The sequence below is a fragment of the Henckelia pumila genome, unplaced genomic scaffold (assembly GCF_033568475.1).
Source record: "Henckelia pumila isolate YLH828 unplaced genomic scaffold, ASM3356847v2 CTG_298:::fragment_3, whole genome shotgun sequence".
Lineage (NCBI taxonomy): Eukaryota > Viridiplantae > Streptophyta > Magnoliopsida > Lamiales > Gesneriaceae > Henckelia > Henckelia pumila.
In genome coordinates, this window is record NW_027331797.1 from 1,066,199 (window position 1) to 1,091,759 (window position 25,561).

A 25,561-nucleotide genomic window follows, 5' to 3' on the forward strand; every position below is an offset into this window, starting at 1 on the left:
GGCGACCACCTGATATTTGATGCATACACGCTGAGGAGCAATATGGCTCACATTGTTATCTTGGGGAAGATTTGCAGCAAATCACTTGTTTACAACATGGATCTCATCGTTTTGTCGATGATTAATAGAAAGATTGAGGATCTTGCTATGGTTGTTGACTAGTTAGTCCTGTGTTGGAGCTCAAAACAGGGCATTTTTTAAGCTAACCTATAGGCTCAAAAATATGCAAATTTTATTATAGTTTTAGTATGTGCTCCGCAACAAGTTCTTGTTACATAGACCCTTATGTGTTACATATACACACCCTGCCACTTGGGTTGGACACTTGGACTCCCCCAGTACCTAAGTCAGATCTTTCTCAAAGCTCGTCACTAATTAAACACGCCAAAGAATTCATATCTACCCATTCATGAATAAAGTGTATAATGAAAGATTTCAGTAAAAATTTTCCTAAATCATACAAATACTGCAAAGAAGTGAATAAAACAAACCAGGGAAAAAAAAAAGGCCTTTTTAAGTGTCAACGAGTAATCAATTCTTCTTCTCAAATGTCAGCTTCTATTCTAGGCTCAAAAGAGAAAGCACATACGAACTCTCTGCTTTTATCATCATCTGTGTAACAGTGTGGCAATTCAGTCCATTCGTTTCTCACCAAATTGCACATAACATAGCTACATACTTCTGCAGAATTCAAACACACTAACATCTCATCGCCAGCTCCACTGCAATTTATATCCACTTTCTTGCCATAAAATTTATGCGAACTTGCTGGTGGCATTGCTGCTATCTGCTGCCAGGCGTGCATGTTTTGATCCCATTTCCATACCCGAATACTGGCACTTTCGAAGAACTCCGAAAGCAAAACAACATACATCTGCCCCCCACACTCAACAATATCAATTGAGTATTCTGAAAAAACAGGCAGTAGCCTCGGGTACTCGAAGAATAACTTGTGAGTGAGGTTGCAGGACACCACTGTGCCGGAGGAACTGAGGAAATACAAAATTTCTTCCCCATTTTCAACCGTGAGTGCCGATGAGTACTGCTTAAATGGGCTCCTCTGCATATCGGCGGACACTACATTACCACTGGTCAAGAAATACTGCAAATGCTCGTCGTCTTTTTCGGCTTCACCGTAGGAGTTGATCTTTTGGTTGAGAGGAATCTCCTCTTCCCATTGATCAGTAGAGGAGTTGTACATCTTGAACAAGAGATTTGGGATATGGCCCAAGATTAAAACAAGCTTGAATCTTTCGGAATTGGCCGTCATGGAAATGGCAAGAATTGGTAGCTGAGAGATTGAATTTAGCGCCGGGATAAGGCGGGTTGAGCCGGTGACAGGATTGCTGACAGTGAAATCACCATTTGTGGAGTGGAAACAAATCAATCCACCTGAGGCAGCAACGGGTATGTAATTGCTGCAAGATTCTTGATTTTTTTTCGGCTGTACCAGAGGTAAGGGGTTCAATTTTTTCCAGTTTTTTTCGGCAGAATCGAAGACTACTGGATGCTGGCTAAGTTGGGGATCAGAATCCACCATGAAAAACCAGGGATCACGAAATGGAACTTGAGAACAAGCAAGCCTGAAAGTGGCAGAGTCCGCCATTGATTTCCATTTCTTGCACACTGAAGTTAGGCGTAAAAAAGTAGATGTAGGAAGCCATGAAAGAACTCGTTCAAGAAGATCTTGATTGAGTTCTTCCATCGAAAATCTTGAATCCTCGCAGATTTCAAGAAACTTTCTTTTCTGAGTTCTTCTCAGAACAAGATCCCATTCCCCCCCAATCTCCATTTTCATCAAAGAAACCAAACAAAAAATACAAAAGGCAGAAGTATTTTCGACTCGGAAGCTTATGTTGAGCAAGTTCCGTGGGAAGCTCAGATGGAGCTCATTTTATACCCAAGGATTCATGGGTTGACATAGAGTAAAGCAAAAGATTGCATTTTGACAAAAGATTTGTTTAAGAATGAGGCCACGGGGTGGGATGTTGTGGGAAAAAGAAAAAGCTGAAAAGGTTTGTGTTAAGAGAGATTGATTAATAAAATAAATAACAGAGAATTTAATCCTCACGAGGAAAAAGAGAAGTCCATAGTGTCATCACGGCGCCGATGGGGTTTCCATTGGTGACTTTTGGTGACAAAAGTGAGTAACAAAGGGACCCTATGATCCACTTTTTGTAGTTTCCCATTAACTCCTTCCATGCCAAGAAAATGATAACAAAAAAATCTTGATATCTGATTTTATATGTCCATCAACGTTTAGACTTTAGATATCAAGAATGAAGGATGGAAATTTTGAAAACCCTTTCCTTATTATTGAATATTGAAGTAGAAAAATGAATGAATTTTTTATTCTTTGGAATTTAATATAAAAGCACAAGGTTGAGATTTTATGTGAAAGGGCTGACCCTAGAAAGTGAAAGCTAGCATTCCAATAATGTCTACAAAACAAAGATATGTTGACATTAATAATGCCTTTGCTTCCAAAGACTTGAGAGGAATCTAAGCTATCCCATTCCCTCGTGTGTGTGTGTGTACCATTTTCTTTTCTTCTTCTTTTTGAGTAGTTTAATTCTTGAAGTCAATGCAGAATCCAAAGCAATTGACTTTTGGGGCAGATAGTAGAAATTAGCTTTGGATGCTGAATTCGTCATTAATATAAAAATGGAAAAAAGCCATGAATTACGGCTTTCGCTGCTTTCTCGTGTGGTGTACAGTGGTCTTGTCAAATGATGTGTTTGTCTGTCTAGTGTCTCGGCTCTAAATCTGGTGATAGTTGACCCTTTGGTTAAAAAAAGAGAGAAATAATATAATTAATGTATAATTTAATACTTATTGTGAAAAAGTAAAAATTTATGATAAAAAGTAAATATTTCAAAAACTTAAAATATATCAAACTCTACACTTTATAATATTTTTCTCTCAACTCAATTGTATTTTTCATCACAAATGAAGACCTATTTATAGATTCACATTTGAGATTAGTCCAAAAATAAATACATCATTATCTACATCATCACACACTAATTTTTCATATTTTACAACTCAATATTCAATATTCAATATTCAATATTCAACATAATAATAATAATAATAATATATTTTTCAACAATACTATGGTTTTTTAAAATAAAAAATTAAATAAGCCCCTCCTACTTTAAAATTTCTATCTAGGAACCCACTACCCAGTCCTTGGTTTTATTTTTTATTTTTAAATTTTTTGTTTTTTTCTAATTTGGATAAATATAATGTTTTTATATTAAATTAATATATAAACCTTTTGATATTGATAAACACATAAAAACAAATCATAGATAATAAATCAATAAGTATTAATGTTTAATATTAACCGAATTTAAAATAATTATTACTACTAGCATTATTATTAATTTACTTCCATTATAATTTATTCCAATAACGGGGGAATTTTAAACACATTCGATTCAAATATATAACTTTAGGATCAATGAAGTATTTTTTTGATACATCATATTATCAGATCATCTCACCATTCCTAAAACTACATTACAAAAACCATACATAAAACCAAGTGAATCACTCACTTTACTTGCTGCCACACAACATATACATCAGCAACATGGCTTACTAAAGACCAAGATTGGGTATAAAAAAGCACGTCCGGTGGGATCGATTTGCCGTCTCAAAGTTTAAGGCATTGGTGTCATTTGAAAATCATTCTTCAGCGTAGATACATCTTGCTATACATCCGAGTTGTCAAGAGAAAATTTCCACGGAATGATGCTCTGGTGATACAGCCAAACTCAAATGAGATTCTTGCACGACCATACGAAAATTCTGCCTGAAGGGCTTCTGGTATGATTCCAAGAGGCGCCGCCGATCAAGACTTTGGTTTCATTGCTGAGAGATGGTGTCAAGTGTTCAAGTTCATGGTTTCGGAGTCGTGTTTGGAGAAGGAATTTGATTTTTCCCTACTGTTTTCTGCTTCTTTCATGGCTTTCTTCTTTTCGTGTTCCAGTTGCTTGCAGTTTTCGTTGTGAGCACGTAGAAACATCCTCACAAAATTAACCAACGTCGAGACAACTGCATGAACATCCCATTGAAAGGGAAAATGCAACATCATATGTTTTAATTGAAGAAAATATATATATGTGAGGAGAACAACACAAAAATCAGTTATAGATACAGATAAAAAAATGTCAATTTATTTGAAATAAAATCAAAAGGCCCATCTGAAAAAAATCATTGAATAACACAAGTCAAACATCCATAAAAAAATATATTTGCTTGTACCATAGAGAAGATGATTGTTTTTGAAGTAAATAATAGAGATCATTGACCTGAAGCAATATCAAGAAATGTTATATGGAATTAAGACGGTAACAGTACAACAGTATCACCTTGTTCAAATGGGCAACGAGCCGGGTCTTCCCCAAAATAAAAGGCCAGTGCATCTGCGTTCTTCCCCTATATAAAGCTAAACTTCATTAGTTACAAGAGATTTAAATAATGGAAGAAATAATATGAAATAATTATCAGATGCTTTACCACTGCAGAATAAAGTGAAGCCAGAGATCTAACTTCAGCTTCAGCAAATTCGAGGAAGTCCTTTAGAGTCTAAACATTGATCGCGGAAATTCAGTTAATGCAACAAACTAATTTACAAGAATAATGATGAAAAAATATCAATATGCATGTTAAGTACCTTGTAAAAGTTCTTTGAAACGAGGCCATCATTTTCAGAAGCACTCAATTCTTGCGCAACCTTTTCGAGTCCTTTGCTGATAGCTTGCATTTCCTCTGCCAAATACTTCAACTGAATCTGCTTCAAACAGATTGTTTACCATGTAAATATGAAGAGATTATAGAATTATTAAAACAAATGCTAAAATAATGCACACCTTTGTTGCAGCCTCTAAACTCACTAGATCTTTCTGAAAATCTATTACTTCTGGCAACTTTTCAGCAAGCACCTCCAAGTTGACACAGGTTGCGAGGCATGAATGTAGGTTAATAAATTTTGGTTAGGATTATATTAACAAAAAAATATGCCTAAGACATATTTCACGACAAAACCAGTAAGAAAACTCAATAGCAAAAAGTAAGCATCGCATGCGAATAAAATGTATACCTTACAAAGATAGTGCATCAGGGTCAGCTTCTTGTTTATTGAGCGTGTTTCAGTAAGTTTCAAAAGACTATCAAGGCGAAACCCAACAGCAGAACCTGTATCAATTATTCCATTTGATTTTAACCCCGCTGAATTGGTAAAGATCCATTTTCGAACGTCGAATGAATAAGAAAAATGAATTTGCAGTACAGCAATTCAAAAATAAATAAATGAAAAATTACTACTCACCCCTTGCAGTTCCATGATTTAAAGCATTGCCCAGTGAAAGGATAGTTTGCATGATTCTTTTCAATTTCACAGAATTTCTAACCTGATAAAAAGGATCCTTAGGGGGCCTATTACTTACACGAGACAAAAGGAAATAGAGGAACAAAGTTACAAACCTGTCCAGACGCAGAGTTCACAATATTCAAACTATTTCTCAAATCTGAAACCTGAGTAAATGGAGAAGAGAAATATAAGTTCCAGAAGAAAATTGCATATTTTAACGGGTCACAATTAAGGGGAAGATAAACATAAGATGTAAGGAATTGCACTTTCTTCTGACCTGGGAATGAAATTGAATTTTAAATGAGAAGATTCTTAACTTCAATTCTACACGAGGAACTTTCATCAGCTCCAAGAAAAACTGCAGGAAGAAGACCATATCAGAAAGAATTGGTTTGATCAAAGAACGGCACTGGATACAAAATAAATTAATGAAATGAACGAAAAAAGAAAATCCATGCCCACCTGTTCACACTTTCCAAGGTTCTCCTGGTTGCCACTGTAATTCTGAAAGGGGAAAGATGTGGTTACAAGATGCCCTGGAAGATGGCTGCCTATTTGAAAAGTTTGGGAACAAAGTGATACCTTAAGAAGTTCCATTTCTTCTTTGGTTGGACAAAACTTTATGAGATTATCAACCTGATCAATGTCTAGCTTCGAATCATCTAAAGTAAGGATCAAGTTCTGTCAAAAAAAATAACAAAGCAACACGCAAGGCCATCAATATGATCATCATCACATGAAAAGCTTCTTTTGCACTGAATCCATTTTGCTTTCCGCATGCTAATCTTGTTCAAAGTAAACCTTCCCGGATGCCCACAGGCACTGTTAGCTCGATGTTAACAATCAATTCATGCAAACATTATCACTGATAGCTCGATGTTAACTATAACTTCCAGTATTCAACCACACATTGTAGAAGACACAAAGGTTTAAGAGATGAAATATTTAAAGTTAAGCCTACCATTAAATCGGACAGCGGAACCTTGACTTTTGTCAGCATGATTTCACAATTGTATGCCCTTCGTAGCTCAATCTGGAAGAAAACATATGTTTTAGAAATTAGAATGATTAAAAATAAAAATAAAAATAAAAAAATAAAAACTACAGCTTTTCTCAAAAGAGGAAAGAAAAATTCAAGGAAATGCATCAACTATAAGAAAGCTAGTGAAATAAATACTCAGATGAAATATAAACAAACCAGAAAAGAAGCCAAATGAATAAAAATCATAATTAGCCACTTTACCAGATGAACTTTCTCAGATTTGAGACCTGAGGCACGTCCACTTGTTTTTCCACTGGCGCTTCCAAGATCTGAATTTGATACCGCGGCTGAAAAAAGGCTCTCGAGTTCCGACATGTCTAATTCAGGAGCTCTAAGATGGATGATACAAGAGAAGACTACAAAGTTACCAATTGCACCTTTTACATTGTGATATCTGGGGGGTTGATCAACACAATCATAAATAAGTCAAAAAAACTGTATGATACATACTTTGAAGCCTCCTCAGGTTTTTGAGCGTCAGCCCATATGCTTCCATGCATAGCCCTTGTTAGCTTCAACCAATGATACGGTTTCAGTGATGTCTTTTTGGCAAGAGTTTGAACTCTTCCACTCGCCCGTAATTGAAACTTCCCCTTTACACCCACAGGAGGTGTTGGAATGTTTCCACCGCCTACAGAAGAACGAGACTGCAAAGAAGTGGAGCCAGATTTTGATAATCCATTGGGAAGTGGGGCAGGGGGAGGTGGAACAGTTTGACAATTTGTAACTGAGGCTTCCTTCTGACCAGAACTTGGAAGAATTGGTGATGGTGCAGATGTTAAACTACCAGTAGAAACAGTGGCCAACCCTGAACATGGAGGCGGAGGGGGTGTAGGTAGGGTGATAAGAACTACTGGTAACTTTTCTGGAACAAGTGAAGAATCTTGACAAGAGCTCGAGGAAGAATCCCCAGGTAATGAAGCTGTTGGAGAAGGAGTGATGACGGATAGGTTATGAATTGTTGATCCAATTGAGGAAGGTAATGCTGGAGGGTGAACAGGGGAAGCTAATGGCAAGTCCTTACTAGAGGAGAGTGAAGCTGTTTCTGAGAGACAAGAGGGAGGTGGAGCAACTGGTGGCAAGATCTTTGGAGAGGGAGATGTACTCGTTGCTAAGGGAGGGGGAGGGGGAGGGGGAGGCCGAGGAAAAGATAATAGGGATGGTGATTTAGCTTTTTCTAAGAAAGGTGGCGGAGGAGGTGGTGGAGGAGGAGAAGCTGAAGATGTACTCTGAAGAGACGGAATTGCCTTCTTCACAGAGGACGAGTGTGGAGGGGGACCTGATGATTGGTCTTCGGAGTAAGAATTGGGCGTCAAAGGATGTGGAAGATTGGTGGGAAAAAAAACCTGTGATTGGTCAATACAGGAGGTAGAAGCCATCTCCGAGCAGCAAGATGGAGAAGAGACTGGGGTTGGAGAAAATGATTTTCCATTGGAAGACAAAGATGTAGTGTAGGCAGTACAAGGTTGGGGAGGAAGTGGTGGATGAGGCATTGGAAACTGCAGTCTAATGTGACCTGACATTTTACGGTCATCGCAAAATTCGATGCTTGACAGTACTGGAACAGATAAGTAAGGCTTGGATTGAGATGGCGGTGGTGGAGGTGGTGGTGGTGGTACTGATACCAATGATTGTAGTGGTGGAGACTCTTGTCTCAATTGAAGAAGCAATGATGATGATGATGATGGTGGTGGATTAGACTGAATACCTGATGATTTTGAGTGATGTATTTGACAAGTAGCAGGTAATGAAGGTGAAGACAGAGGTGGAGGTGAAACTGGTGGCAATTCTAGGGATAATAGCAATGGTGGTGACCGTGGCACTGGTGGTTGTAACAAGGGTACTGGTGGATGTATTGATCTTGTTGATCGAAAAAGTGGAGGTGGTGGTGGGGGTGGCGGCAGCGGAGGAAGATGAGTAGAATCTTCTCTTGTTTCGGAGTTATTAGACTGCTTTCCTAAGATAGGTTGCTCTGGCGCTGATGGTTTGGAAGAATAAGCGACTTCTTTATTGAACTCTGCATGATCATGAAGGAGTGCTGTAATCCCAAGTGCAGAAGGTGCACCATGGTATCTAGAGATGGATATAGGAGAACATTGAAAAGAATTTGAATAAAAAGCTGGACTCGAGATTGATGTTGGAGAAGCTCGCTGTGATATTACTTTACATTGAGCAGGACTTTGAACAACAACCTGTGGTTCTCTTTTCTCAATCTTACTTGTCTTTAAGCTCTTATCAAGGGATGATTTTGAAAAGGTCGAATGTGTTTCATTTACTGCTGTTTGTCCAGAAATCATGGTTTCATTCTCAAATAAGTCAGATTTTAGAGTCTCTACAACCACCATTGAAGGACTTTCTTTGAGAAATCCTCTATCATTATGAGAATCGCCTGAAAATTCATCCTTTTGAACACTAGAAGTAAAGTTGCCTCTCAAATTCTCTTCATTAACTTCATTAGAGCCACTCACCAACTTTTTATCTATGTCATTTTGGAAAAAAAGGCTCTCTATCTGTCTATCTACCACACTTTGATGAACACCATTCTGCTTGTTTTCTTTCCAAGCACTTGGGGAAGGAGTAATTGACATTGTGCCAAATGCTTCGACAGGAGGGGCTTCATACTCAATACCAGGCGAATCACACCCGACAAGTGAAGAAGAGGAATTCATCTCTGAGAAAAGTACCTTATATCCAAACACAAGAAAATTTCACACCTCAAATAATAGTCAAGTTGCTGTAGCAGATCATACTCAAACAAAGTAGATATGCTTACCTCTGCTCTGAAGTCCTCGGGAAATTGATCTTTTAGATTCCACGGTGTATCAATCTCGTCAGGGGTAAGGATCAATGTGTTCGATCTTATGAATGCCGTATTGAACATCACTCGAAACATCATATTTTCAAGTTTTAGATTATCATCCAATGTGATACATTCAAGCACAACATCACCTTGTACATGACAGTGGATATCAATTTTAACAATTTCACAATCTGCCTGTGACAAAGTTTGAATCAATTTAAACAAATTAAATATATGAGAGAGAGAGAGACAGAGAGAGAGAGAGACAGAGAGAGAGAGAGAGAGAGAGAGAGAGAGAGATTTCTTGTTTTGATGAAGAGGGTGAAGAACAATTTTCAATTTTAGCATTGCCAAGCTTGAGGTGAAGCACATAAGTATAGGCAAAGGTGAATCAAACTGAGGGGTAAAGACTGAGGAGGAGAGTTCAAGCATGAATTGAACGTTACCTGCTTCAAATGTCGCACTGCGTTGCTTGTTGTTCGGGGCATGGAGGAGAGCGCCTTTGTTGTCCGATCAACGACCATCAAAGGATCCTGTCCATATATCCTAATGATGGGACAACCCCCCTCCTCTTTGTCCATATCAGGAATGCATCTAAGAATGACCCAATCCATAGTCAATGGTCCACCCAACGGAGGCCACTGGGACCCTGTGTTCCTCCTCGAGACATATTGTAGGTACCTCAACTGTGAAGGTAGAGGATTCAGAGGAGACAACAAACTCAAAATTTCTCGAGGTGCTTGTTTGTACATCATATCTAACGTTTTATGTTCCCCAGTGTATTGCTTCCGATAAATCAAGAGGGCAGCAAGCATGAAAGCCAGAACTGGCAATGCATCCATCTGACAATGCATCAAAAGTAGATTTCTCTGCCCGAGGGAGAGCCAACTTTCAATTGATCTCAAAAAGTGATGGATCATTTCCACGGTGAGCAACGGGCAATTTTCATACTGTCGAGGATAGTCTATTACTGTCACATTGTACTTGGATAACAAAGCAGTAATCTGGGTTTGTTGATCTCCCTCTCCAAAGTTAAAAACCATGATTGAAGCCTCGGGGAAATATTCGCAGAGTCGATCCACTATATGTCCAATATAGACGTTGTACTCATCATCCTCCAAGACATTGGTGGTAAAGCAGCAATCAAATACTACAAAATCACAAAATGCATTTCTGAATGAATTTTTCTTTATAAAAAATTTATAAACGACTTATCCATTACTTTTCTTCCCAAAATTGACATCATTAAAGACATCATAGATAGCTATAATATCCCTCTTTCCCTTCCTCTGAAAACAACAAAATTAAACGAAAAAGAAGTTGTCTCTCTCATTTACAAGTTTAAATTTCTGACAGTGGCAGAGCCACATTCATTCTAGGTTGAGCAATCCTCTAGGAAGAGAAATCATTTAACTAAAGTATTATAACTTTCGGCTTGATATAGCATTTTGCAGTCTCCTAAGAAATCTTGAAATGGTTAATTAAAAAAATTTGAACTCCACCCCGACCACTGGTGTACATACATTCCTTGCTACATTCTTCTTTTAGAAATGGAGATTAACTGCAATTCATTCCACATCTGTATATCATTTTTTTTCTTCAGCATTAATCCAAATCATCGTACTACGAAACAATGTAGCACATATGAACATTCAAAATGCATCCATATTTTGAATAAAACTATTTTATAATTTCAAACTTATAAAGAACTGAACTTTATCAAAGCAAGCAACTAAAAACGCACCAAAAACCCTTTCGGAGATCTCCAGAAGCCCTTCTGGAGGCTTCCGATAGAAAAACTTGCGGAGAAGCGCCATTCAATCACCAAGATCTGGAGAGTCTTGGTTGTGGCACAAAAACTTCCAAGACAACCCTATAAATACTGGAATATCAACCACATTTACACTTGAAATCCCAAGAACCCAGGTGATAAAATCTTGAAAACAAGACTCGGAGGCACCTGCCTATATATATGTGTGTGTATAATACATTTTTAGCTAACAAATGGAGCTTTATTCTTCAGATTCAAGAAAGTGAGATGAGAACAACAGTAGCTGTGGGTTTTGCTGGGGGAGCAAGGAACACTTGAAATCTTTTCCATATGGAAACATTTCTTCGCACTCACACTTACTCTGTTGTTTGCTCTCTGATTTTCAATACCAAACTTAGCTTTCAATGGGGGAAACCAAAAAGACAAAGCGAACGTGTGCGCCTGCCAGGGGAATAATTGGATTCTTTTTATTATTATTTTCAAGATTTGGGGTTCTGATTTTAACTATGATTACGATAATTCAGTGGTTGGAAGACAACATAGAATCTGGCTTGTCACTATCTTGGAATTCTTTATGTCAATGTGGTTGAAGTGAGATTAAGAGAAATTATGGTGGCATAATTACATATATTCATGATTCGTTGATCGTTATTGCACATTCTTAATTAGAGTTGTTGTCTCTTTCGTATCTTTTCTTGCACGTGTCTCCGACAATATATATAATATATGGGTTTAATAAGATTGTTAACGTGTGAAGTGATGCCCGACCCCTCGTTTCAAATTCTAGTTTTTTTAATATATATATATATATATATATTATTTATAACTTTTTTGTGTTGATTAAGTTTTTGTTAATTTGATAATGATACATATTCAAAAGTTTTTTTTTGAAATAATATAAAATAATATTTAGTAATTTTAAAATTTTGAAAAGAATAGATAAGATATTGTAATTAAATAAAATTACAAATAAGTTAGATTACACTAAATTTTTTAGCCTTAGTAAGATATTGTATATATGAGTTTTTTTAAAGTGTCCACCTATCATGCTCACTACCATGTCCACCAATGATGTGGCACTATTCTATTGGACCACATCTTTATCACATCCAATAGAATATTGACACATCATTGGTGGGCATGATAGATGGGCACTTGAAAAAAACTCTTGTATATATATCATATATGAGTATATGATTGTAAATTTCATCTAGACTTCATCAATATAATATAAACTATAAAGGTTGTGCTTTAAATTATAGTATAGATGATAACCGATAAATACAAAGTTTGTTTGTAAGCTTTGCATTTCCAATTACTTTCTTAATATGTGTAATAATTTTTATTTTAAAAAAAACTATATATTTGCGATATAAGGAGTATTATTTTCTTTTGGTTTGACTGGAGTTTGACTCATATGGCCACATTCACAAAATTTGTAATTTGTATTGTACAACAATGTATGTAGGTTTTATTTTTTAGGAGTGAAATTGTAAATAGATATGCCGGACATGTCTCTAGACCTCCTTGCTCCAAAACTCGTTTGATTGAAAAATTCAGTAGGTTAAAATAATTTTTTTAAAAAAAAAATTGAAAAATTTAGTTTGGATACAAAATCCATTTTTAAAATACACTTAAAAATGTTTTTTTTAGTTAGAATTTTTAGCTTTTCGATTTTTGCTTCTAACTAAGTACATTTTTTTTAAAAAAATAAAGGCATATTTCGACATTTATCAAATTGTCAAACTATTTCTATTTTATTTCTATTTTTTTTTTGATAAAACTGAACTTGTTTAACCAATTTTTAAGTCATAACTTTTATATCTAAACTGACTCTTAATATAGTTATTATAAATCATTTTTTAAAAATAATAATAAATCTTTAAGTCTACTTTTCAACTTTATATATTAATAATATTTAAGAATAAAAAGTACTATTACTAGTTAAAATCCATTAACATATATTCAACTCATAGAAAAATAAAATTACAACTATATATTTTCCTTTTAAACACATAATCATAGAATAGAATTATTTCAACCCTAAAATATTTTGACCTAATCAAATCAGGGATGAAGATATACCTCTTCAATAAATAAAAAATATTAATAAATTGTTAATAATCTATGTACATGTATACGTACAATCGGTTATAAAATTTTTTAAAAATTGCAAATTTTCAAATAAAATAAGATGCGTGGTTTCGGTCGATTTCGATCTTTTAGTCGCTTTTTAGAGTTACAAAAAAATTACAAAAAAATTATATTGAGCAATTATATTAGATTATTAGATCAAATGTACTTTTTCTAATAAAAATATTATCTTAATTTTAGACAATGCATTCAGGGGCGGAGCCAGGATCACGTAAGAGGAGGCCAACAAAGAAGAAACTGAAAGCGTAAACACAGACGGATAGATTTTTGACTTTGTTTTTTTTAAAAAAAGAGAGATATTATTAGAAATGAAAAAAGAAAATAAGAGGGGGACTAAGCTCAAACCTCTCTCAAGATCTAAACAATTAAATAAGTTTCGAGTGAGTTATGATATAAGAAAGTTGTTGAACATGATCAAAATGCTCAAATTGAATTTTTAATGGCAGCATCTCATGTTCTGCAAAGTTTTTTGGATAAAACTTAGTAGATAAAACAAGATTCATTGCATTCAATTTTCTGCTAGTTTATTTAACAGTATTTACTCTATCTTTATCAATTAAATTACATTATGATTCATGAATATAGTAAAAATACATTATTATCCACAAATATTTTCGACTAATTATTCAACAGATAGAAATAGTCAAACAAAAATAATCAAAGACGCAAAAATTAACATTGCTAATTTTATTTTTTACAATAAATTTTAGTATTTCTAACATTGATATCAAATGTGTTGTCACATAATTAAATAAAACAAAGATTTAAAACGAGAAAAAAATAAAGAGAAGAATTAAGAAATATATACTCTCAAGAAACCAAAACCTAATTTTTTGGAAAAAAAAATAATTTAAAATACACGATATGAAGAAAAAAATACACAAAAAAACCTGAAATTATTTACGAAATGCCCTTAAATATTTTTTTAAAGGCAAAACGACCTTAAATCTTAATTGGGTGTTGTGTGTCACTGTATTGATCGGCCACTCGAAAGAGTAGAAGAGAAAAAATGAATCAAATATCCCATAAAAAAGAGAGTTTGATCGCCACTTAAAATAAATTACCTTATTTTATTTAAGAAGCCAATGTATTATATATTAAAGAAAATGGGGCACGACCCATTAAAAAATATTAAAAAGAATACCAAACAAAATCAATATATATATATATATATATATATATATATACAAATTATATACAGAATCAATATATATATATATATATATATATACAAACCCCTAAGGCAATATGTGCATCCGCCCCTGAATGCATTCCAAATTAAGCATAATAAATATAATTAACACGTATTAATAGTAATACTTTTTATTTTTTATTTGAAAATGTATATAATTAGTAAACAATCAATCTCTTATTTATATGTTTGATAAATACCCCATGAAATACTACATAGATGAAGGGAGCATTTCATAAATGCCACCAAATTACATCCTAATAAACTTCATCAAAGTATTAGGCAGAGAGTCTGAAAATGCACCGTACACATTGACATTAGTATAAACACCTAAATATGCCAGAAGGCAGCATAGATCATTTGAAGATGGTGGTAAGCTACAAATGTCGAAACCTTTACTCGAGACGATGAAGGAGGTATTCAACTTCAACAAATTTTGTTAATGGTATCACCCATTCTTCATATAACCGAGAAACAACAGAGGGATTAACCTTGTACTTGCTGTTGGTGTCGTTTTCTTGGAGATCCACGTCTTGACCGAATAACGTTGCTTTTTTTGCCACCCTCTTTATGATCGCCTCTTCCACTCTTGAAGAAGTTAATAACTCCATTAAAGCCTCTTTGTTCTGATAGAATTACAATTATATATGATGGGGTGCTTCTTGGAATCTTGGCGCTTTTTATTTTTGAAATATAAGTGAATTGTGTATTTACCTTAGCATGTATAGCTGGAGTATAGTCCTCGGGGGCATCTCTGAATTTAACCTCGGCTACAAACTTTCCCAAGTGAATCCTTCTTGAAAGTGCCTGGAAACATGAGTGTTACTATCCTTAATCCTAACAAGTTTCACAAGAAATTATAGAAAAAGATTAATAACTTTTTCAAAATGCTCTTCCACCAGGCTAGTCTCGCTTTCATCTTTATCGTCCAACGTTCACAATGTGGGTAAAAATTTGTTTATCGCTCATATTTTACCTGCAAACAGTCTAAATCACTGGCTGCAGTGGCAACATGGTTCCCATCATCTCCTTCGCTCGTGATCAGAGGAAGCAATTTTTTGAGGTAAAAATGTGATATTTTGTCATTCACGTTAATGGAAGCTCCTGAAGGATGCAAGGTCTGAAAAAGAATGGACCGTTGTTAAAGAAAGCATAGAAATCATATAATACTGGTAAAATTGCTAAATAATCTCTGACTTCAGTAACTCATCAATTTTTACCGGTGTAGGAGAGTTGAGAGTTTGCAGCAAAGGAGCTGGTAACTTGTCTGGAAAAAAGGCGTTCTCTTCTGGAGATGTGTAACGACCAGCCTGCGTACAAACAAAGGAAGATTTCACCTTGTAAACTTCTCATGATGGTAATACATCCTTGTTCTGGGTTCTGATTCGAAATCCGTGGGATTCCTTTTCATATAGGAAAATACTGAGACCAAGACTCTAGGAAGTCTTAGAAAAGCATGTTTTATATTTCGTATTGCCATTAAAAACATCAACATATTCACTCTTAACATGGTTCTTCTTTTAAAAATCTTACAAAAATGCCATGCTACAGTCAGCTCAAGATACAAGGATAGCAGGCTTAAATAAATCATGTGACTTAAGTTTGGTTGCAAAATAAGGAAAGTGAACCAACAAACTAATCCTAAGATCTGTTCTTGCCATATCAGTGAGTTAGGTTCAATTGCTTCCTTTGAATATCCCTATGCCACTTGTATTTGAAAGATAACAAGGAAAAAGCACAATTGCAACACTGAGAAATGGGCAACATTGGCTGATACTAAGACACCTGCGACAACCACAGTGCACTTGCACAAAGCAAGTGAACAACCTCGAATGGACAGATTCAACCAAAATCATAGCAAGTAAACTATCTAAATACACAATTCCCATTTCATAGCTATAGAATACATAACTTCATTCGTCAAAAACCTTCAATTTTATTTAATATAATGCCAACCATAATTAATAAAAACAACACACACTAAGGTGCACATATGCTCTGGAGAAGAGGATCATGGCACAAATTGCTGAGTGCGCCTTCAGTGAAGCACACTGGCCGATGCTATTTTGAAATACAGATGAATTGAGGTTACAAATGCAAACATCATTGACAATAAAAATAGATTGAACTTAAAACTGCAAAATCCTTTCATTCAAGGTGCATTTCAAACGTGTCTTGGCCATTGAGGCACACCGACGTGCACCTTGTAAGCTCAAGGCACACGCCTCATTCAAGAGATGTGCGTCGGGACATGCCAAGTTGGCAACTTATGCCTTAAGTTTAGGAACACACATGGTGTATTTTTAATAAATACGATCCACTTTAAAACCAAAATTCAGTGAACTTGAGCTTGCCATATTTCAAGAGAACTAAAAATTTTGGTTCGTAAGCAGCATTCATCACCGGTGCCAAAAAATAAAAAAATCAACCAAGCCAGATACATTAGATAAATCGAGACATCACCATCATTCTGGAAGAGACATAAATAAATTAAACTAGAGGAAAATGGCATACTCTTGTTTATATTATTATCCCATGAGCATTTCGAACTAACAATTTTTTTTTTTAATAAGAAACAGTTTAAGAATTCAAACATTCATTAATCATGTAGTCACCATCAGAAAAAATAAAATATTATGGGTTTGATGGGTTGATTAGTCAGCATTTTGTGGGCACATTCTAAAAATATATAAATACATACATAAAGCACGGATTTTTATGACCCTAAAGAACAATTCCATTAAATCCGGAAAAATTAAAAAAAAAAGAAAAAGAAATGAAAGAGATATAAAAAAAGCATACCTTGGCCTGAAGAGCTTCGGATTCTTTGAGAAAGAAATGGAACAAAGAATCGGATGATTGGGGAACGAACTTTTCCTGGTACAGAGCCAAATTTCTGGGATATTTGGCTCTCTCGATGAGATAAAAGATGATGGTGTCTTCTTGGCGAACCAAGCTCTTTCTCAAAGAATCAAGATTCAACAACTCATCAAATCTTGTGCTTTGCGCCATTTCACAGATTACAGAGATGAATAAAAAGGTTGATACGACGCAGATGAAGATCCGAAACATCAAACGAAAGAAGATCCAAAGAAGGGATCGGGAATTTGAGGCTTGGAAGGTCCGCCAATAAATAAGAGCAAGTGTAGCGCTGGTGGGTGAAGAGTTGACTTAGCCATGAAGGCTTTGTGTTAACTTTAATGGGTATTTTGGTGGTGTAAAGCTTTTTCATGTTTTGGTAGGCTTCTTTATTTCTCTACCTCAGCAAAGTCAGAGGTGTACCGTGTGGGATAATGTAAATGCGATGCCAAATGGATCCGTTACTTTTGAAAATTGAAATATATATTGTTTTTGAGTGTGGATGCGTTATACTCTGGCTCAATTTTTTTTGTTTACACATATATCATATTTGATAATATTTTTTTAAAATTCATTTACTAATATATTTTTATCAACTACACCTTGAAAATTGTACAATTATTTTTTGGATATATTAAATAGAAATAAAATAGAAAGTTTGTACAAATTTTGTTTTCTCAATGATTTTTCTTAATTTGTGTGAAAAAATTGAACTATATAATCGGAACGGATGAAGTATATAATTTCGATAAGGTAGACAACTCACCAACTGATGTGGAGATAAGTGAAGTCTATTGACGCGATAAGATTATCTAGAATATACAAGTGTATCGGGACACACATTGCGTTTTTATATACTAGTTTTATATTAATTTACTAATTATTCTTTAGTCTCATTTATCTTTTTATAGTGTTTATCTTATTAATTCAAACCAATATAAATTAACACAAAATTTTAAAATAAAATCAATTACTCTATTTAATTTTAAAAAATATTTCTCACGAAAAACGATTATATGAGTACACAATGCTTACATCCAATCGCTAATCTATTCTATTATGGCTAACTCCCTTTATTTTGCTATTAAGTATATATATTTAATTACCAAAAAATCATTTATTTTGTCCATTGATAATTAATTATTCATGAAAATATCATATTTATAAAATTAATTTATTAATTTACAAAATTGTTCTCTAATATTTTTTCTAGTTTTTATTTTTTTTTAAAAAAAAAAACCGGATTGCATAAGGAGGGAACATATGCTCCCAAGTACTAGTATATATTAAAGTTAGATATGAATTGGTCTGCGACATTAAATCATTATAATTATCATATCACCTCTATTTTATTTAAATAACAAGTCTCTCTTTATTCTTTACAATAATTGATTAAAAACAAGCTCCGAACCACTAGTATATATAGCTTCAAAAAAAAAAAAAACCCACCAGTATATTAAAAAATTATTATAATTAATAAAAAAATCATTATAATTAATTGAATCTTATCATTTATAAATAATTTTTTTTAAAAAATATAATAAATAATTAATTATTGATTTCACACTTTTACATTTTAGACAAAGAATTTTTTTAAAAAAAAATTCACAACTTTGACTATAAATATATATACATAATGAACAAATTAAAAAAAATCACTTTTCAAATCGAGCCCCGCGGGTTTCATCCCTGACCCCCAACACACACAGGTTGGGTCGACGTTTAGATCCGTTTTTAAATAGATTGATAAAATTTTATTAATCCAACATTTAAATTGAGTTGGCTATTTGAGAGTTTCTTGGCTACTGAAATAAAATGTTAGCTGATGATGTATAGGGGTGCAAACGAGTCGAATTACTCGTGAGCAGCTCATAAGTAGCTCGATTTGACCGAACTCGAGCATACAATCGAGCTCAAGCTTTAAATCTATGTGCTCGAGTAGCTCGCGAGCTACTCGATGAGACACATATATATAAAATATAATATATATAATATTATATTTATTTATTTATTCATATATTTATTTATTTATATATATAATTTTCAAGTTCGAGCTCGAGTACTCGAACATTACTCGAGCTCGAGTATAAAATTTACTACTTGATCGAGTTCGAGTAGTAAAATATGAGTCGAGCTCGAGCTCGAGTAGTACGGTTCGACTCGATTACACCCCTAATTGTATAGCTCATCTGAAATCAAAAGTTCTAAGTTTGGGACGAAGTTTCAGTCTCGAGACCTAGTTGTAGTAATCTCCATTACTCCAACTAAATGATATAATAATAAAATGTTACTTTGTGGCAAAAGGAAAAAATAAAGTAAAACGACATTTTTTTTGGGAATAATCAAGATGATATTATTAAATAACCAAATAAAATACAAGTACATTAGAAATAACAGTAAAATGTCACTAATATTCAATTTATTATTATCATTTTGACCTAAAAAATATCCACAATAATGCGTTAAATAAAACAAATTAATAATACGCATGCTCGATATAAAAATAATTAACACTAACAAGAAGAAACAATATACACTTTGAGTGTCTAGGATTTATAAATAAAATTCAAACGTTTAGTTATATTAATGAGATTATATAAAATAAATAACATTGCGATTATTAAATAGTATTGGATAAGTTATAATACATTAATACTCCACCTATCTCACTCATTTATGTTATATTTTATTTTTCATCCGTCTCAAATATATAATATAGTTTCATTATTTAATGTTATATTTCCAATTCTTTTACCAATTTATTCATATCATATCAATATCATTAACTACTTATAAAATTATTTTATTCTATTAAAATCTTCATTAAAAAACGATAAAATTAGAAATTCTTTTCAATAATTTACGTTTCCAAATACTTTTTTAAACTCCGTGAAAACATGCACTTTCTGTCAAACCTGAACAAGAACAAGATATCGACATTTGCCTTTTCACACTAGTTTTTATCATACATAAATATTTGAAAGCATCATTTTATGTTAATATTTTATGCATAGTTATACGGTGTGGTTTGTCTTATTTGTTATAAAGAAGGTCACAACTCACAAAGAACACATATGGTGATCTCCGAGGCTGCCGTCTAGAGAACACAATAATCAAACATTGGCAATTTATTTATATTATTTTATTGAGTGCAACTAATTTGCAATCGACAATTCAATCACAAGTATGAAGTGAATGAATAAATACAAGGGACCATATTCACCAATAATCTTTAAAACAAAACTAACTAAATGGCCACAATCCCATGTACATAAATCTAGACTTAACACAAGTAGCAATCCACATTCAAGCCATTTCAATATCATTATTTAACATTTTTTATAATGAGGAATCCGAAGTATATTTTGAGACATATGTCGAGGAAAATTAAGATGCACATGGAGGTGCAATCGAGCCGAGCCCGAATAGCATACTACTCGAGCTCGAATCGTATTTAACTACTCGAGTTCGAGCTCGAAATATATATATATATATATATATATATATAGAGTCTTGCTATGATGCCCACCTCCGGTGCCCACCTCCATGATCACCTATGAGGTGTCACTCATCCAATGGATGAAATGAATCATATACAAATGGTTCATTCAATGGATGAGTGTCACCTCATAGGTGGGCATAGCATGCATGCCATCTGATTGTCACTTGTTTGTGCAGGCTCCAAGTGTCCAAAACTGCCTTGTAACTGCTTCACATCATCCAAAACGCCCCCTTAACTATCCAACATCAGTCCAACTCGAATTTAGCTTACTCCACCCAACCAAACTCAATGCTGCCAACACTTCAATGCACCAAACACATTCCCGCAATGTGCCAACTTATTTATATGCTTAGCCAACCCGACTATGCCTAAGTTATGCACCAACATAACTAAGTGCTAGGCATCAACACTTAGCATCATGACACTCCGCATTCGTGTCATGCCCACCTATGAGGTAACACTCATCAATTGGATGAACCATTTGTATATGATTCATCTCATCAATTGGAAGAGTGCCACCTCATAGGTGGTCATTGAGGTGGGCACCGGAGGTGGACAACATATCAAAACTCTATATATATATATATATAAATACAAAATATATGAATAAATAAATAAATAAAATATTATATACATTATATTTATATTATATTTTATATATATGTGTTATCGAGTAGCTCGCGAACACATATATTTAAAACTCGAGTTCGGTCAAATCGAGCTCGAGTCGAGCTTTGATTAAGCTATTCACGAATAGCTCGGCTCATTTGCGCCCCTAAATACACATGCAATAATTTGCAAACGGCACATCAAATAAACTTGAAGAAAACCAGAAACCAACGCCTAAGCATCAAATTTTCTTTTAGGAAATCAATGTTTAGTATTATTAAATATGGTAAAAAAATATTTATTTTAGCTCAAAATGTGTGAGAAATTTCAAAGTACAGTGGCTGGATAGTAGAAAATATCGATTTTGTTATCTCAATGTCAAATTCAATGTTTCAATTTTATAGCATTAGATTGATTAGATGCCGCAATAAATATCTGGAGAAACGCTGGAAAAATTTGAAGCCTGTCTCTCTCAGCCCGTGAACTGCACTCTGATCGATCACCAAACCATTTCCCGATTCTCTCTCTGCACTAATGGAAAGTGGGAAACAATATTTAATTTTCGATCCATTTCATTCAATTCTTGATTCGGCCATAGTTTTTTTTTTTTCCCGCTATATAACAGCAAGATGGCTTCAGTTAAATTTCAGATTGTCCCAGAACGATGGATGATGACACCGTCGCAGCGGACATGGGTCGGCGATGTAGAAAGAGAAGGGATCGGAGTTGCAAGAGCTTCACTTCTTGTATTTCACCTCGGTTGATTTTTTCTCGTTGGTTTAATGGAGGGAGAAGCTCGGAAATGCCGAAGATTGGGGGAAATTTTGGTGTTAACAGGAGGCCGGTGAACGGTTCGTTGGATTTTGGATGGTCACCGCCCAAAAGTTCAGGTGATTTCCTTTTTTTTTTTTTTTTTTTTTTTTCAATTCGATGTTTATATTGAACACTCTGCAGCCAGTGTACTCGTCCCGTTTCAAGATAAAATTTTGATTGGAATATTTGCATTTGAATTTTGATTACACAGAAGAAATTGGAAAAGAGGCATCTTTCAATATTGGAGTTGGATTTGGTCTTATGTTTCTGATTGCTGCCAGCAGAAATGAGCTGAACAAAACGGTGAATTTGCACAAACAAATGCAGATGTTGCTTCAGAGTTTCAGAACTGAATTTGAAAATAATAAAGTAAAGGAGCATTGCTTTGGTTCTACGATGACTCCATCTTTCCCCAACCCCAGTGATGTCCGAGAAATATCTTATGTTGAAAACACTATTAGTAGTCATTACTTAACTTCTCATAATTTCGAAAGCCCCGAAATAAATTTCAGTAGTGGTCAACATAGACAAGAAAATAGTAGAGGAATGGATCGAATTGGAGACGAACTTGAGGCTGAATTAGATCTTCTGCAACTCCGGATTGATACAGAGTTACCTTCAAAATACTCCAAGCAGCAGCATTCAGAGGTATGCATTTAATTGTTAACTAGATAACGTGTATAGGTCCCAAGCATTGAGTCGTATACCTTTAATTTAGACCAAGCATGAATGTTCATGAGATAATATGTTGCAGTCCCACATCAACTTAACGGAGTTTGTTTGTGTTATTGACATTTGAGAGGAGAGATTTGATAAACTAGTTTTTAAGATTTTGCATCTTTTGATGGGCTTAAAATCTATTGGAATTTTTGCTGATACTCGACGTCGGAATTGGCTATCAGATACAGCATGCTATAGTTTGCTATGTCTTCCTTTTACTCCTTGATGTGGCCTAAAGCAACGCCTTTGATAATGTGGCCAATGTTTTAGTTGGATTAAGATGCACGAGCTAAATAAATAGGCTTTAGAGATGTGCCTGAAGGTAGATGAAGTTGTTGCCATAGGACAATGCTGCGAGTCCAAGTTAGCTCCTTGATAAAATATAGAATATAAGCTTGCCAGATGATTAAAGTGCAATTTCACTACCTAAATCTTCAGTGTGTTAGTTTTGTTCATTAAGTAGAAATCATGGGGCCATCACTACATGTTATTGCTATCATGATAAAAGCTACCAATCTTATTTGAAATAGTGGTCTTGTTGTATCAGATGAATGTAGAGGATAGTGCACCTGAAATGAGCCTCACCACGAGCTTTGAAGACATCGGTAAACAGCCTTATCAGTTGATGATGTGCAATCAAGATCAATCCTATGGCATCGATCCACTCGAACTCGAGAGAAGATTGCATCAAGTGTTGGAAGCAAGGCAGCAAGAAGAGATAAATGAGCTTATTCACCAGCTGGAGCTTAAAGAAACCGAGCTCTCTTGGTGGAAAGACACCGTGCGTCTCATTTCTCAGCATGCAGAAGAGCATCCTGTCTATGGGACCGAATCCGAACTTTGAATTTAAGAAGATGGTAGCCATTTTATTGACAAAACCCATGTTTAATATCGAACCAAAATCTAAAAAGAATAATGATGGAGATTCATACTTCTTGAATCTTCATTGTTCCTATCTATGTTCTTGTACTATGTTTGTCCTGTCTGAAAATTTTTAGCTTGATATTCCTTCTGTTTCCCTCTGCTTAATATTTTAAGAAAACATTTGATCAACACAATCATTATTCATTACCATTTCTAGTCAATAATTTGAAAAAGAACTTCGCTATCTTTTATTAATAATATTACCGTTTCTAGTCAATAATATTTAAGCAATCAGCATATAATTAATAATATGTCGCACCTCATCGTGACCTTTTTTATGCAATTCGTGATGTATTTCAAGATTATCCTTCTAGAAGGGGAGCAGTGCAGTGGACCCCATTATTAAATTACTGTTTTTTTCATGATTAATTAATTTAATTTAATTTATTTAGTTAAAATACAGCGTCTCGAGTGGTGAAGTTTTTATCCACTTGTAATTTTGCTTCTAATAATCGAAGTCTTCTAGATGAACACATCCTACAACAACCTGGTCAAAAGTCTATGCAGTTTTCACGGTCAACATCGGTGGAAGAAATTCATGATAGGAACAAAATAATATTGAGTAGAAAAGGTATCTCATTAATACAACAAAAAATAAATTCTAATTAATGTAATCTAAACATTATATATGATTTTTAGATACCCAAAAAAAAAAAAAAAACAATCAAAATCAAAATGAATTTTGTTCACGGATAATAAATGTATGGTAATAGGAATTAGATCAAATTTTAATTGGTGATTAAAATACCTGTCAAAAAAATGGTGATCAAAATATATATTCTCATTTTGTAAAACCACATTTGATTAATTAAATTATTAAGCATGGGGGCTTTTTCTATACGAGAACCACAATATATTTCAATTAAAATAAAATTTTGCAGTCACTTTCACATGTCTATATATATATATATATATATATAATTAGTTGGAACAACAAACAGTTGAATTTAAATTTCTTTGTAAGGGTAGTAGCGTTACAATTGATGTAATGATATATGGTTGCCTTCGATTATTGATGTGATATCTAAATAAGTTATCATTTTTAATATAACATAAAATATTTTTAGATGTTATATCAGTATTTTTTTTTTGTGCCGTTTACCAAAATAATCCAAAGTTTAAAACTAGTATGACAAAACCGAAATGAGCCTTTTAATTACAGCAATCAATTTAAATGCGTTTCATATATTTAAATCTAAGATCTCTCTCATTGTAAATAGTTATAATAATTTACTATTTATTCACATATCGTTTAATATATATATATATATATATATATATATCATTACTATGTGTATAAATAATATATAATATAATGTAAAAATATATGTCGATGGAGGCTATGCAGCTTATTCGACAATCTGGCAGCAATGCATTATTCTCAATTGGCGACTCTTTTATAAATCTAAAAACTATAAATTAATTTCTCCGGCCCCATTTCTCACATATTTGACCATATATATATATATAAAGTCCAACAGCATTTTTCGTAAAAAATTTAAAATACAAATTATAAGATTCAATTGTATTTAAAACCTTATATTTAGAAAAATAGGACCTAAAACTTTTTACAATAAAAAATATGAGTTAAATATGATGTTAACGTGACAAATCAATTTAGAACAAAAGAATTATAAGAGATGACTTGTGATATAAATATTGTGAAAGGAAAACAAACATTGAGATTCCAAAAATGGTTCTATCAGTGGGAAGGCCGGGCTTTATATTTGGATATATGAATAAAAAAATATAATTGCATATATTGACCGCTAAATAAAAAAAATTCCTGTAGTCA

General features: G+C 33.9%; 4 protein-coding genes across 8 annotated transcripts; 1 reads left to right on the top strand and 3 right to left on the bottom strand.

The window, feature by feature from the left end:
* Nucleotides 1-503: 503 nt before the first annotated feature.
* On the bottom strand, nt 504-2,183 carry LOC140871019 (F-box only protein 13-like). Its single transcript, XM_073273468.1, has one exon. The coding sequence runs from the start codon at nt 1,796-1,798 to the stop codon at nt 545-547; it is 1,254 nt and encodes a 417-aa protein (XP_073129569.1). The 5' UTR covers nt 1,799-2,183; the 3' UTR covers nt 504-544.
* Nucleotides 2,184-3,424: 1,241 nt separating this feature from the next.
* LOC140870928 (formin-like protein 18) lies at nt 3,425-11,490 on the bottom strand. Of its 4 annotated transcripts, XM_073273338.1 has the most exons (17): nt 10,967-11,490; nt 9,669-10,372; nt 9,196-9,417; nt 6,873-9,106; nt 6,624-6,753; nt 6,342-6,413; nt 5,963-6,061; nt 5,843-5,884; nt 5,658-5,738; nt 5,494-5,544; nt 5,339-5,420; nt 5,111-5,205; nt 4,881-4,952; nt 4,685-4,801; nt 4,528-4,596; nt 4,380-4,446; nt 3,425-4,062 (listed from the first exon to the last, which is right to left on the bottom strand). In XM_073273338.1, the coding sequence occupies exons 1-17, from the start codon at nt 11,037-11,039 to the stop codon at nt 3,893-3,895; spliced, it is 4,380 nt and encodes a 1,459-aa protein (XP_073129439.1). In that variant the 5' UTR covers nt 11,040-11,490; the 3' UTR covers nt 3,425-3,892. The 4 variants fall into 4 exon arrangements, 3 of the variants coding, with proteins under 3 accessions (XP_073129439.1, XP_073129440.1, XP_073129441.1); XR_012147575.1 differs by lacking the exons at nt 3,425-4,062; nt 4,380-4,446; nt 4,528-4,596; nt 4,685-4,801 and having other exon boundaries at nt 5,339-5,415; XM_073273339.1 differs by lacking the exons at nt 3,425-4,062; nt 4,380-4,446; nt 4,528-4,596; nt 4,685-4,801; nt 4,881-4,952 and having other exon boundaries at nt 5,054-5,205; nt 5,339-5,415.
* Nucleotides 11,491-14,454: 2,964 nt separating this feature from the next.
* Nucleotides 14,455-17,555, bottom strand: LOC140870981 (chorismate mutase 2). Its single transcript, XM_073273417.1, has 5 exons — nt 17,142-17,555; nt 15,560-15,649; nt 15,316-15,459; nt 15,054-15,146; nt 14,455-14,965 (listed from the first exon to the last, which is right to left on the bottom strand). Exons 1-5 carry the CDS (start codon nt 17,409-17,411, stop codon nt 14,735-14,737), a joined length of 828 nt encoding a protein of 275 aa, XP_073129518.1. The 5' UTR covers nt 17,412-17,555; the 3' UTR covers nt 14,455-14,734.
* Nucleotides 17,556-21,527: 3,972 nt separating this feature from the next.
* Nucleotides 21,528-23,874, top strand: LOC140871007 (protein POLAR LOCALIZATION DURING ASYMMETRIC DIVISION AND REDISTRIBUTION-like). 2 transcript variants are annotated; one of them, XM_073273453.1, is made up of 4 exons: nt 21,528-21,850; nt 21,960-22,199; nt 22,334-22,770; nt 23,390-23,874. In XM_073273453.1, exons 1-4 carry the CDS (start codon nt 21,844-21,846, stop codon nt 23,684-23,686), a joined length of 981 nt encoding a protein of 326 aa, XP_073129554.1. In that variant the 5' UTR covers nt 21,528-21,843; the 3' UTR covers nt 23,687-23,874. The 2 variants fall into 2 exon arrangements, with proteins under 2 accessions (XP_073129554.1, XP_073129555.1); XM_073273454.1 differs by having other exon boundaries at nt 21,531-21,850; nt 21,949-22,199.
* Nucleotides 23,875-25,561: the final 1,687 nt, after the last annotated feature.